The sequence below is a fragment of the Ambystoma mexicanum genome, chromosome 4p (assembly GCF_040938575.1).
Source record: "Ambystoma mexicanum isolate Mex_15411 chromosome 4p, UKY_AmexF1_1, whole genome shotgun sequence".
Taxonomy (NCBI): Eukaryota; Metazoa; Chordata; class Amphibia; order Caudata; family Ambystomatidae; genus Ambystoma; species Ambystoma mexicanum.
The window spans coordinates 1,101,655,496-1,101,670,217 of NC_090927.1; the positions used below are offsets into that span (position 1 = coordinate 1,101,655,496).

The 14,722-nt window shown below is 45.2% G+C and overlaps 1 protein-coding gene across 2 annotated transcripts in view; it reads right to left on the reverse strand.

Annotated features, from left to right (window-relative positions):
* Positions 1-857: 857 nt before the first annotated feature.
* The window catches only part of SLC2A12 (solute carrier family 2 member 12), a 559,942-nt gene continuing 546,077 nt past the window's right edge, over positions 858-14,722 (reverse strand). For both annotated transcript variants that reach the window (XM_069606690.1, XM_069606691.1), the window contains exon 5: positions 858-1,595. In XM_069606690.1, coding sequence (XP_069462791.1) covers positions 1,502-1,595 — 94 coding nt within the window. In that variant the 3' untranslated portion in view covers positions 858-1,501. The remainder of the gene's footprint in view (positions 1,596-14,722) is intronic.

Here is a 14,722-nt window from a genome sequence, read left to right on the forward strand (position 1 = left end):
GAAGCAGAGGCAAAATAACCAGAATGAGAAGCAGAGGCACAGTAACCAGGATGAGAAGCAGAAGCACAGTAACCAGGATGAGAAGCAGTTGTATGTCCTCCTGGCCAGAAGAACACAGGATCCAAGAAAGAAGCCTGGGGCTCTTGAAAACCCAAAGCCTGTGAGTGATTCTTTTGGATAACACCAACGGAAAGGCTACCTCTGAAGGACAGAGTGAAGGACTGAATGTCGAAGGCCTGAAAAGGAATTTTGAGATGCTTCATTTCTTGAAACCTCACACATATTATCCAGTCTTCCCAAATCCTTTAGTTCTGTGCCCTCTAGTAAATGACCTTGAAACAAACAAGGCAATTATGGCCATAGGGGACCCTGGGAATCATGGATACTACATCTCCTGGCACTGTCATTACAAAAGGACGTTGTTGATGAGAAATTAGCCCCTGAATTGATATTCATACCTTGGTAGCAGCGTTTGTTACTTATCGTCAATTTTCATCCTGTAGGCATTTCTCGACACAGTGACTTTGGGGTTCCCAGCACACACGGGACCCAGGCACTAATGAATGTGGAGCAACCTGGCACTTATGGACATGTACGAAAGTAACCCTGATGGCCCCTGTCACCGCAACCCTGTTACTGAGAGACATTGGCAGTACTAATGGACTGGCACAGGGGCTTAAGTCTATTGTAGAGACCTTAGCTTTGAAGGCACAGTCACTTAAGCCATCATGTACGAGCGATGGTGGCATCTGCACTTCAAGCAAATGAGACACTGATACTTAAGGAAATTGACACTTTCGGTATTTGCACTTTTTAAGACCCACATATCCACAATTTATAGAAAATAGCTGTAAATGTAATCTGCAACAATATTCTTTTATTGCAATGCTGGAGTGCTGATTTGTTTCTAAGAAATGCCAAACATGGCACTTTAAACAAAGTACTGAGGTTTTTCTTTAATCCTTCGGCAAATACAAGTGTTCAGGTCTGGAAACAATGCCGGCACGTGTGTTTCTGGACCAGCACACTACGGGTTTGCCTGCCGGAGCCGCTGTGCCTGACAGGGCTGACCCTGCCGGACACAGCGCCACAGTAGGCAAGCTGTCACAGAACCACAAGTACCATTAACAACATCGCCGGTAGCACCGGCCGTGTTACCGCCGGACTCGGAATGAGGCCCATTGTATCCTAAAGGCTGAACAGAAGTCACAAGGCAGGGCAGCAAATTGTCCCAGGTTCAACTCTGTTTCCCTGGACTCTGCTCCTTAAGTTGCTGATTTCCCCAACATGGTCTATGCAGGAACAACCCCACTCCAAAGATCTACAGGAAGAGTACCCCGATTTCTGATTGTGCAATGTGCGATGGAAGAATAAATCATACACGCTACAAGGAAGTGAAAAGTCAATGGTATATGTAGCTTGTCCACACTGCTCGATGTTGGAGAAGAATCTCTTTGGTATTAGTCCAGTTTTCTTCGGACAAGTGGTCACTCAGAAGTGGTCACTCAGGCGAGACCACTGAATTACTTTTACATGGCACCGGCTCCATCTGTACAAGGTTCTTTCTTCTCATCGTCCACTTGTGCATGTGGGGCCTGAAAGAAAAAGCAAGGGGTTGTTCCTTCGAAGCATTCAATCATGAATTACCACGATGTGTTGTAAACATCAATATCAGAATAACTAAAAAGCACAGGCCCATTCCCAAAGGAGTAAAACCTAGTGGGTTATTTGATTCACAAAAAAGTTACTATTAGTAACTCGGACTTACTCTTATGTGTGAGTCAGGAGTAAGGCTGATTTACTCATAGTAACTTCTTTCTGAACCAAATAGCCTTCTATAGGTTCAAGTCAAGCGTAAGTCAGATTTACTCAAAGTAACTCCTTTGTCAATCGGCTCCTCCATTGTTCAAATTAGTCATAGTTAAGATTTTGATTCAGAAAACAAAATATGAGTGAACTCAATATTTGTCCAGTCTTTCAATTGGTGTAATGTTCTTAGGAGTTCTATACTTTTGTCTGTCAAATCAATCTGCTTATCGCAACAATAAGTTTGTTCCTTAAATTCAAATACTACGTTCCAGACTTTACATAAAGCTAGAGTGCCCTGGATATATTTTTGTCATCAAGGAACTCCCTGCCGTGTTCTTGTAATCTGTTTTAGGAGTTGTTTCGGAGGCCTTGGAATTAACTCCCTTTCCCAACCACTCACCACCTTCTTGTTGCACGAGTGCATTTTCGTGGTTACAGTGGCAAATCAAATTCGTGAAGAGCTTTCGGTTTATGTCCTTAAACTGAAAAAACGGAGCCGAACTCGCGTAAAATTAAAAAATAGATGTGGGTAATAAAATAATTTGAAAATTAAAAAACATTGATTGGGTACTGGGATGTGAAAGTGCAAGTCCAAGCAGGCTATGTGGGGAACCAGCCTGCAAAGGCAAGGTGTATGTTATAGCCTTATAGAACAAGGGAGGTGCTGTCGTCACTGGATAATGGTCCGCTCCCAAGTTCGCTTTGGGCCATGAGTTGGGAAGGGGCCATTATGTCAAGCAATCATGACTCCCTCTGAGGTTTATAAGGCTATTAGCACATAACAGTAAAGATTTGAGGTTGTGGTGGTGAGGTACAACACATTAAGCTTTAGGTATTGACCCTGAAGACCTAGTTAAAAGCCTGAGCACAGCAAGGGTGCTTATTAAGGTCTGCAGTGACCATAACTCCCAGTACGGCCCGAGGGCAGAGTCTATAGAGCTATTATGTCCTGTAAAAGAACCAACAAAACAAAGGAAATCTGCCTTGAGTGGTTGCCCGGAACTGGCACGTTGCCAGAAACTATGTCCATATGTGATGTAGGGAGGGGCAATGGTTAATTTGTAGCGGGGCCACGTCTGCCAGGTGCGGTCCAACAAAGACTGTGGGTAACAAGGGAGTGGAAGCAAGTTAAGGATTAGGGTGAGAGGGCAGGTGTTTTCATGAGCACAGGCCGTGTCTGTCAGGTGCAGCCTTGGGTAGCAGCGCCGCGCCCCCCCTCAGGGCTCTCAGCACAGTAATCCCTCTGATTACTGGAAGGACCGCTGCACTGACCGCCGTGAGGGGATCGTCCCTGGCAGGAGGAGTCTCAGTGCAGCGCTCCTGTGGTGAGAGGGAGAGCAACGCTGAAATCCCTGCAGCTGCTGCCGAGCTCTAAGTGCAGCATTCCCGTGATGGGAGGGGCCACTGAGCTGAGAGCTTTACAGTGGCTGCAGGGATCTCAGGAGTGCTGCACTGACAGCCGTGCCACTGCACTGGTGGCAGGGCAATGCAGCGACACTGGGGGAGTGACGCAGCTTCCTCATAATGGGCAATTTCTGGGCCATATGAAATTTCCGAGCCATACTTGCTAGTATGGCCCGGAAGTTGGCCAATGGGGGAGTGGCACGTCACTGCCCCAGGAATAAATAAATAAGGAGTAAAGTATACAAAATGTGTTATTACATTAAATGAGGTTTCATTTTGTAATATTTAAATTGCTAGGGTGTCTTTATAAAATAAGCATTTTAATTGTAAACCTGGTTGACCTGGAACAGCATAAGCTTGCTTTAGGTGCAATGTTAACATGAACTTTTTTTTCTTTACAAAGGTGAAAGCATTGTTTTTTGTTTTAGCTTTCACTTTGTTGTGTTAAATTAGACTGGGGTGTCTTCTTGAAAGAATACTTTCTGGGAAATTCCATTTCTGTTTCTTGAATGAAGAAAAATGCTGTTTCCCAAGCTACTTCTTTCAGAATGTCTAGAATGTAGTCAATACCTGTAGTTACTGACTGCATCACAAACATTCTCATTGGCTGAGAGAAGGTCAATAATGAGTTCTATTTGCTAATAAAAGGTACAAGTTAGGTTAAAATTATTTGGCGAAAGTGCATTTAGGTACAAAAAAATCACGGATCCAACACCTTAACCTTCTTGCATAGATGATCACGCTGAGGAAACATCTATGGAATTACGTTGAAGATTGTTGGAGGTACAGAGAACTGATTAAGAGGGGCCAGATAGATACAGAGCTTACTTGAGTGGTGGCAAGTTTTGCTGAGTCCCATTCATGGCTGAGCTTGTTGATGCATCGAACAGGAAAACATGTTACGGTTTTCAGAACATCTACAATGACTATATAAGGCAGGGAGATTAACCTTTATGCAGGGGACATGTCCTAAACATTAAGGTGGGGGGACTCATCAACAAACACAATGGGACTCGACATCGCCAGAAATGAGCCTATCAAGGTGAAATATGCACATTTCATTAAATTGGCTTTGCTTAACCACTCAAATTTCACAGGACGAATGGAATTTGCTTTTCATAAAATCAACACACACACACAAAACCAAGAGAGGGTATTTTCTTCCAATAGTGTTTTTGAAAACGTTAAAAGGTGTGCATGTTTTAAACTCCAAGAACAAATACAAATGTTTTCCCTGGAACTTGCATTACTGAAATGGGACATTTCCCCGTTAGTTGTCAGTCATTTTTCATCAGGTTATATAGTGCAGTGGTGAAATGTCCGGCCTGCAAACCTTACGACTGCTGTCCGATCTCCGGGGTTGGCTTTAATTCATAACTACAAAGAGGACATTCAATGGGCCACATTACCAGTCCTGCTGTAACACTGTTGGTGCTACTGGTGGGTTGTCGACGGACTCGTAAAGTTTTACCGGCACCTGACTTCCCGGTGCCACCGGGAGATTCCAAGTCCGACAGCCCAGGAAGTCAGGCGCCAGTAAAATGTAAGTCCCCATTCCCATAGAGTCCCATAGGACCCTAGAGGAGTGGGGACACGGAAGCACTGGCACTGTTGCTAACGGTGCCAGTCCTTCCGTGAGCAGTCTGCGTACCATGGCAGCTGTGCCCGGCAGCGTCAGACCTGTTGGCACAGTGGCTCCGGCAGGCATACTCCTAGTTTGCCGGTCCGGAAACAAGGGTGATGGTGAATTTACCGGAACTGTTGTTTCTGGGCCGGCAAACATGTAATGAGGCCCAATGTTTCTTGTTTTAGCTGGAGGGATCTGAGTCCACCCTCTGAAAAAAGTGGGTGGACTCCATCCACCTGCGTGTACACTCGACTTGAGCCATGCCTTTTTGACTATTTTGTGGACTTAAAATCAACCTTTGACGGTGTCCCCTGCAATAGACTCTGGGAGAGGCTGGTGACCATCAGCACACCTTTGTCATTGGTAAAGGCAATCATCGCTTTGTATAGTAACAATGTAACTGTCCTGTGGCCCCTTGCAGGAGACCTCTTAGAGGAGAAGCTAAGTACCCCCACCTCAACCACCTCACCTGTATTGCCTATATGTTGGGAGCTAGGGTCTGAGACACGTGCGGTACCAGTGAAAATACTGATACCCAAGAGAATCCTGGAGGCAAGGTTCCCATTGAGAAAACCATACCTGCATGCAAGAAAATATGATGGCCATTTTAATGAAATCCCAGATGAAGCAGAGCAAATGAATGGTCAAGGTGAATGGTAATGTCACACAGAGCAGAGTTGACATGACTAGAACAGATGCAGACTAGAGGATGCAGATATTCTATAAGGCCTCAAGTACAGGGTCAGATTGGCCCCTCTGCCTTTCAGCCCGTGGCCGGGCCGAAATCGTCCCTGGGGAGTGGGGAAAGGTTTCTGGCCAAGACTGGGGCCGGTTTGGAGAAAGGAAATTTGAACAGAAAAATATTTTCTATTTTAATTTTAAAAAAATCCTTTCATCCTTTTTAGGTCGATACATGAGTACCAAAAAAGGTTGGATGATATTGTATGCATATTTGTTCTATAAAAAAGAGCTTAAGCGTAAGTGCTATACAATAACATATTATCATTTGGCCTTGGACGTCTGCCTAGATTCACAGTAATTTACCTTACTTAGAAACAATGCTATTTGATACAACTTCCTGTTTTGTCAAGGGGTGAAAGGTTGTGTTTCATCGATTCCCGGGATGTCACTTTGGGGTGGGGTCAAATGACATCACTTCCGGTGATGTCATCAGAGGTCAAGGGTCGTGAGGCAAAGGGTGGGCCACTTTTTTTTGGGTGATCGGGCCTATTTCTTGTCCTAGTCTGACCCTGATCAAGAAAGTATCAAGGATAAGTGACATCTTGGGATCAAGGTGAAGAAGCTTATGCCATGAAATGGATGAAGAAATCCAGTAGTTTACACATGTACAGATGCAAAATAAACACAAGCAGACAAAGTATTCTTAAGGCTGGCTTTATAGTGAATAGATTGCGGCATGCACCATTATATACATATATGCATTCAGGATAAACGATGGATGTTTCCACCACGGATTATAGCAGAGTTGGACTAAAAATGGAAGGACTCATCTTCAGTGTGGCGCAGTAAGAAAACACATGAATTAAAAGTGAATCTCGGAATGACGAGGCTGAATGAACCATGAAGTCAAGCCAAGAAGCCAAGGTCTTATCAGGATGAAGTTAACTAGCATTGGATACAAAATCGTGTGAAAGAACAGCTTCAGTTCAGAAGGCATGAACAACACACGAAAGAAGTCAGAGGTCTATTAAAAAATAGTATTTTAAAGACAGTAAAAGCTCGAAATCATGGTCTACAGTCACGTGGATGGATGAAGTTGGACAAGCAAGATGTTCACACCTACGCATGAGGGCAGGGCGTGCCTTCACTCCCCTTATTTTCCACAGTACAGAACAAACTCAAGGCCGAGCTTCAAAGCCTAATTGACTACACTGACCACTGAGGTGATGATAGATTGATATGCTAATTGGTGGGAAGCTGGGGTAAAACAAGCTCCCCAGCACCTGGAAGTCCAATCTGTGTGCTGCTAGACGTAGGTGGAAAAGTACTGACGAAGGTTAGAGTGCCAAACAATTGCAGGGGACCGCGTAATTAAGGGTCCTATAGTTTGTGTAGCCAATGGGACGTTGTGTATTTAGTGACGTTCATAGTTGCCATTTTGAGGGAAGGGCTTAGTTGTCCCACCTGATGTTAAGAAACCTATCACTTTCACTTACTATCCCATACTGTTATAGATTGTATATGTAGATGTTCACTCAGAGCCTATAATAGTTAGTATTAGGGTCTGTAGTTTGCCACATAGGATGACATTGGAAGTGACACAGGTCAACGTCATGATGATTTTTGAATATAAAAGTACATTTTATGAATTTCGCTGAGTAAGAGGATCGAGTGAATTCATTGATGTTCGTTATGCTCCCTGTTTTAGACAATTGAAAATAAAACAGTTATCTTTTTTACTGACTGAGTCATTTTGATTATTGATGTTGAGTAACTTCTAAATCCCCGTCCATCTCCAGGGTAATTGCTACTCATCTTAAAGGACTGAGGTTATTCAGTTCACTTGGTAGCAGAGAGCATGGTTTAAAATCCATTGACATAAGTAAACTTTGGAGTCCCGGCGATATCACACAACCTCTGCCATTCGGCTAACGGGTCGTGAAGCTCCCCATAGATAGTGGTTAGTGTAATTTCAAAAGCTTGCAAGCGCAGTTTGATGGGTGCCCTGGTTTCTACAGAATCCCCTCCCACGTCTACGAGAAGCTGAACGAACAGGAAGTTGGAGAGGCGGTAAAAGAGGCGCACGATCCAGAGAGTCGGAAGACAGACATGCGAATGGTGAGTAAGAACTGAGCGAGTTGGTAAAAGGATGTATGTGTTATAAGTGATAAGAAGTGATAAGGGAAAGAAGTGTAACAGAGGAAGTTGGGGTAAAAATATAACTTGAGAATAAGAAGGCTAAATAGTGAATAGAAATTGACTTGAGTGTGGCCAAGCAATAAAGGTATCATGAGGAGAGAATACCACAATAAGAGGATACGCCCTATTCCTGTGTTTTAAAGAACGGATCAGAAGAAATCTTAGACCTAAAGTCCCATAGTGGACGCATAGACGACGAGTTCTGGTTAAAGACAGACTTAAAGAAGTTGATTTAAACTCCGTATGGGGTATTAATTAGAGTGTAAGACGATTCTTAAAGAGAAGATTGTAAGAGATACATGTGACCAGTTGAGTGTGTTTGTTCATCTGTTCGTTTTATGTATTTATGTATTGGTGATGATGTCATAGTATAAAAAATTGGGAAAAAATGAGAAACATGAGGTTGGAGAATATAAGTGATTGTTTAAAATTGAGATGGTGTTTTTTTAGCAAGATTAAAGTAAAAAAACATTGTTTAGAGGGATTGGAGCCTGCGACGATTGGTGCACACTTATTATATTATTTTTCTGAAACGTATTGTTTTTTTCAAATCTGTGACAAAAGCAAACGAGTATTGATAGTCAGCAGTGACTAGTTAAAAATGGAGGATCTTACTCCACTTGTGCATCTTTGCAAGCAGTTGCCGAAACATGCACCTAATCTTAGACAGTATAGTGCGGAATGGGTTAAGGGAATTGCAGATAAAAAGTTTATGCCGTGGCCGCAAGGATGGTCACTATCGAAGGTAGTCCTGCAGCATGTGATGACATATTTGCATGCAGCATACACAGGAAAAAAGCTAGATAAGCAACTAGCGAGCTTAGATCTTTGGAAAATGTACCTGGAGGAAAGAGAAGAGCTGCCTCCTACAGATTGGATCCTTAATATATACAAAGAGGGGGGTGAAGAGCCTTCTGTTCCACGTGCCCCATTGGAAATAGACAGCGGAAGCAAGAAAGAAGATGTGTTATACCCATTGAGGGAGCTTAAGGCAGCAACAGGGTATAGTAACCCAGCATATGAGTCGCCTGGGCAAAGCAGTGACGAGGGCCTGGAGAGAAATACTGAGAAAGACGTCATTCCTAAAGTCCCGAGGGACAAGGAGAGACGAGACAAGGAGAGAAGTGATCGAGCAAGCACATCTTTAGAAATAGGGAGAGAAATAAAGAGATGCAAGGGAGAAAGAGATAAAGCTGATGAGTTAACACTTCTACAGAACAAATGGATGGGTGGTGTCATGATGCCCGCTCCCGGGGAGCCGGTTCAAGCCCGGCGTCCCCGAAAGCGGACATCCAGTCCCCAAGGAAGGACCCAGCAACCCCATATAGGGGCCCTTTGGACAGTGTCCTGGCGCCTATGGCGCCAGGCTCATAAAAGACATCAGTCCTGGCGCCATAGGCGCCAGGCTCATTATGGGACTGCTTGGGTGCACTTACCTGATGCAGACCATGCTGCAGGATCCCGGCCTCCTTGAGGCCTGAAAGGAACTACTTTACCTGTGGGACTAATTTACCATCCGTGCCTGGTCGGGGAAGGATACATACCTGGAACTTCTTCCAAGGCTATTTAAACCCCACCCGAACAGCCACACGTGCTTCGCGTTTTCTGCATCTAGCAGCTGGACGCTCACCGTGTCTGCTCCTGCATCCTGACTTCTGCCACGCCTGCCAGCATCCTGGATCACCTGCAAAGGAAGAGAAGAAGAGAACAGAAGAAGGATAAGTCCTTACCTGCTGAATCCGCATCCCGGAGACATCTCGCCGACAATCCTGAAAAGGAAGACTTTAATTTAAAAGCTCATCGCGTCGATCGCTGCAGCGCCGCATTCCACTCACCTTTACAGGGCGCCTCCATGTTCAGCAGCGATCATCCGGATTCGCAGTCACGCCCCAGCGCCTAGGGAGAAAAACACCAGAACAAAAGGTGAGAGAGAGAAGGGAATAAGGAAAGCTAAATCTCCATGTTAAGACTTACCTGTTGATTCATTCCCTCTTCATTTCGGGTCTGCGCCGCATCCTGGCATTTCCGGACCCCAGCCCCTAAGGGGAAAAAGAGACATCAGCGTTAATGAGCGAATGAAAAGACATTACCAAAAAACGCTCATTAAAGACTCACCTGATTTCTACAAGGATTTCACCTCTCATCTCGGGTCGGTGCCTGTTCCCTGGCATTCCGTACCCCGGCCCCTATGGGGAAAAGACACTAGCATTAGTACATTAATGCATGGACACAAGGGGAACCTCTTATCAAAAAACTTACCTGGAAGCCAAGCAAGTTTGGTTCTCACCAATCCGAAAATCCAGTGAAGTAACTGGATACCAACGCGCCCCTGCATCAGAAGCAGAATGGAGAGCTCGTCCTTCCAGACCCTAAGGTGAGACGCTACGAGAAATCACAGAAGGGTTTCAAGGAGGGTGAGAGGGGAAAGGGAGAGGCCGAGTGCATTACCCCGCAGACAGTTAATCCCCTATTTTCGCCTACAGAAGGATACTTCTGCGAGCCAGACAAGCCAGATTTGGGGGCCCGGTCCAGTCCGTCTTCCGAACCCTGCGCATCACCTTAGAAGAGGTCACAGCAGCGCGAACCAGGCCAGCACCTCCGTGGGAGTCAGGTGAGCGTAACAGAACGCGAAGCCTTCCTACAAATTCCCACCCAGGCGCTATGGAAAGTTCTGAGACTGATCAATTGGCCCAATTACTGGGGGAATTACGGGCCGAAGTACATGCCGCTCGTCAAGAGACTAATGCCCTCAGGAGGGAATTAATAATATCAAAGGAAAGAACTGATGACCTGGCCAGACAGCTTTTGCAAGGCCAAGCTGGGCAAATTCCTCTACCCGGTTCCGGAGGGAACCCCGCTCCTGTGGTTTCCAGTAACCCTGTGCAGATTAATCTACCTGGAAACATGCCGCTGGCCCCACCCGAATGCTTTGCTGGGGACCCCAAACTATTCGCCGTATTCATGAATCAGTGTCGTTTGCACTTCCTATGCAGACCTGGGGCCTTCCCTAATGATCAGACCAAGGTAGCCTTTGTATTGTCATATCTCAACGGCTGCGCTGCCGATTGGTCAGTTCCACTGGTTACTCAAGATGACCCGATTCTCCGTGATTTTCAAAGGTTTCAAGCAAGCATGGAAAGGTTATTTGCTCAACACTCTCAGGGGCAGGCTCTGGATGACGAACTTCTATCCCTGCGACAGGGCAATCAGGACCTCCTATCCTATATTGCAACCTTTAATAGACTAATTGTGGAAACGGGATGGCCAGAGGATAAAAGAGTCACGTTGTTTTATCGAGGCCTTCGCGGAGAACTTAAAGATGTCTTGGCCCAAGTTGTAAATCCGCCCCAAGAATGCACAGAGTATATAGACTTAGTGGTCCAATTGGATCACAGACTTCAAAACAGAAAAGCAGATTGGTCCAGGTTTGAGACCCGGGTGTTGGTCAAGACCCATGCTAATCCCAAGGGAGTTGATGTCTCTGAGCCTATGCAAATTGGAGGGGTTAAAGGACCCTTAACTCAAAAGGAACGTGAAAGGAGGCGGCAGTTAAAATTATGTCTTTATTGTGGGAATTCTGGACACTTTCTACGAGATTGCCCGGCAAAACTGCCCCGAAAGGCAGTAGGAGCCGCTGATAAAAACCATGAAGACTCTGTTTCGGGAAACGACTCCGCCCGACAAGTGTAGGGGTCCGCTTGCCGAGCTTGAAAACTAACTCTCAGACCTCGCATTTCATTGTGCCAATGGTTCTCGTAGATCCAGAACAGCCTAAGCGGTTGCATGCAATAAAGGCATACATCGATAGTGGGGCTATTGGAAACTATGTAGATCGTGAATTGGTCTCTAGGATTAACCTCCCTCTCCGTCCTAAAACCAGCAAAGATGTCATCACCACAGTCGATGGAACTGAAATTGCCTCTGGACCGGTAACACATTCCACTACTGAGGTGACTCTTATTGGTCCCGACGGCCATCGGGAGGGTGTTGTGTTTGATGTAATCAAGGCTCCACAGTTTCAGGTTATTCTTGGAATCCCTTGGTTAGAGACACATAATCCTCTAATTGATTGGCGAGCTAAGAGAATAACCTTCCCGGATTGTACACAAACCTGCTACGCAGAAAACCTGAAGATTAATCTAGCATCTGTAACCTCTGCCTCCATGCAACTACCTCCGGAATACCAAGACTTTCAGGACGTCTTCCAAAAGGAACAGGCCAACACATTACCTCCTCACAGATCGTACGATTGCCAAATCGATCTGGTGCCCGGTGCACAACCCCCTTGTAGCAGGATTTATGCCGTTACCGAACCTGAGAATCTGCATTTGAGACAATATTTGGATTAATACCTAGCTAATGGTTTTATTCGCCCGTCAAAGTCCCCGGCATCCTCGGCTTTGTTCTTCGTGCCCAAAAAAGAAGGCGTCCTTAGAACTTGTATTGATTACCGCGCATTGAACCAGATAACGGTTAAAAACCGTTATCCTCTGCCTCTGATCCCTGAACTCCTTGACCAGGTGAAGGACGCTTGCATATACACCAAGTTAGATCTCCGGGGGGCTTATCATCTGGTACGAGTTAAAGAAGGCGACGAATGGAAAACTGCCTTCCGTACTAAATACGGATTATTCGAGTACCAGGTGATGCCTTTCGGATTGTGTAACGCGCCGGCTGCCTTCCAAAACTTCATGAATGATGTCCTTCGGGAACTCATCGATGTTTGTGTTGTCGTATATATCGATGACATTCTGGTGTACTCCTCTTCGGAATCTGATCACAGAAAACACGTCAGGGCAGTACTTGAAAAACTGCGCCAACACAAACTATTTGCTAAATTGGAGAAATGTGTTTTCCATACCACAGAAGTCGAGTTTCTAGGTTTCATCCTGACACCCAAAGGAGTCCGAATGGACTCAAGAAAAGTGGATGCCATCCTCAAATGGCCATCACCTAGCTCTGTAAAAGGGGTTCAAAGCATGCTCGGCTTTGCCAATTTCTATCGCAGGTTTATCCCGGAATTTTCACGCGTGGTACAACCCATTACTGCACTCTTGAGGAAAAATAAACGTTTTGAATGGTCTGAAGAAGCCGAGCAGGCCTTTGAGGATTTAAAAGCTAAGTTTACCTCCGCACCTATATTGAAACACCCACGTCCAGATCTCCCTTATGTCGTCGAGACTGACGCATCCAGCCTAGCCATGGGAGCTGTCCTGTCCCAAAGAGATCCCGAAACCAACCAACTGCATCCCGTAGCATTTTGGTCCAGAAAATTCTCGGCACCCGAGGTTAATTATGCAATCACGGACAAAGAACTGTTAGCCATTAAGTCCGCTTTTAAAGCCTGGCGGCATTATCTGCTTGGCGCTCGACATACCATCACAGTGATCACTGATCACCGGAATTTACAGTATTTGAAAACCGCCAAGGCTCAGTCATCACGGCAGCTCCGATGGGCTTTGTTTTTCGCTGAATTTGATTTCGTGATTACCTATCGACCTGGCTGCAAGAATGGCAAAGCAGACGCCTTATCCCGAATTGGAATGGGAGAATCTGATACAAACTCAGAACCAGTACCAATCATTCCCGAACAGAGGATTCTAGGCATGACTTTGTTACAGACGCTTGAAGACATTCAAGCCAGAGTGAAACAACTCCTGGACCCTACAACCTTACAGGAATGGATACAAAAGGGATCAGACTTTACCATAGATAATGGTTTACCTTATTTCCAAGGACGCTTATTCCTGCCACATAAGGAATTACACGAACTAGTTATTTCCGGTTATCATGATACATTAATAGAGGGACACCCTGGTATTGCCAAGACAGAGGAAAAGGTGCAACGACAATTTTGGTGGCCCTCTTGGCGAAAAGATGTTAAATCTTTTGTGATGTCCTGTGGTGTTTGCGCCCAAAATAAAAGTCAAAAGAAAAGACCAGCCGGTCTCCTTCAACCTCTAGACATACCACCAGTACCCTGGCACACCCTATCAATGGATTTTATTACGGACCTGCCTCCTTGTTCGGGGTACAATACTATTCTGGTAATTGTGGATTTGTTTTCCAAAATGGCCCACTTTATTCCTTTGAAAGGTTTACCTTCAGCTTCTGTCCTGGCCAAAGAATTCCTCGAAAATATTGTTCGGCTACATGGATTCCCATCTATACTAATCTCTGACCGGGGAAGCCAATTCATTTCCCACTTCTGGCGCAAATGTTGTCAAATGGCGCAGATCGACGTAAGATTATCGACAAGTCACCACCCTCAGACCGATGGTCAGACCAATCTGAAAGCAACTGGAAAGACATTCTTTGGATAGCCGAATACACATAAAATAATTTGGTACACTCTGGAACTGGCCACAGCCCTTTTTATACTTTGTTTGGGCATCACCCTCGAACCTCAAACCTTGACTCACCTCAGAACCTTGGAATGCCTGCAGTAGAACATCTGCATTCTACAATTACCCAAGCCTTCAAAGAGGCAACTACGCATTTACAACAAGCCAAGAGAAAATACAAGGAGAATGCTGATCTACATCGGAGTGAAGCACCTCCGTATCAGATTGGGGATCAAGTGTGGTTAGCTACCAGACATTTACCACTCAAAGGGCCTCAAACTTTTAACCCAAAATATCTAGGACCTTATTCTATTACGGCAATAATTAACCCAGTGGCTGTTAAACTTGATTTACCAGCTAGTATGCAAATTCACCTGGTTTTCATGTGTCACTTCTGAAACCAGTGGTACCCGGAACCCGACTACTCAAACCTCCAGAACCTATTCTAATAGATGGGGAGCCCGAAATTCGAAGTGAAGAACATTTTAGACTCAAAAATGTTTAGGTCAAAACTGTTCTACCTAATTGATTGGAAGGGGTACGGACCTCAGGAGAGGTCGTGGGAACCCAGCGACCATGTGCATGCACCTCGATTAGTCAGGAAATTCCACCGACTCTTCCCAGACAAACCAAAACCCCCGGAGTAAACAACCTTGGA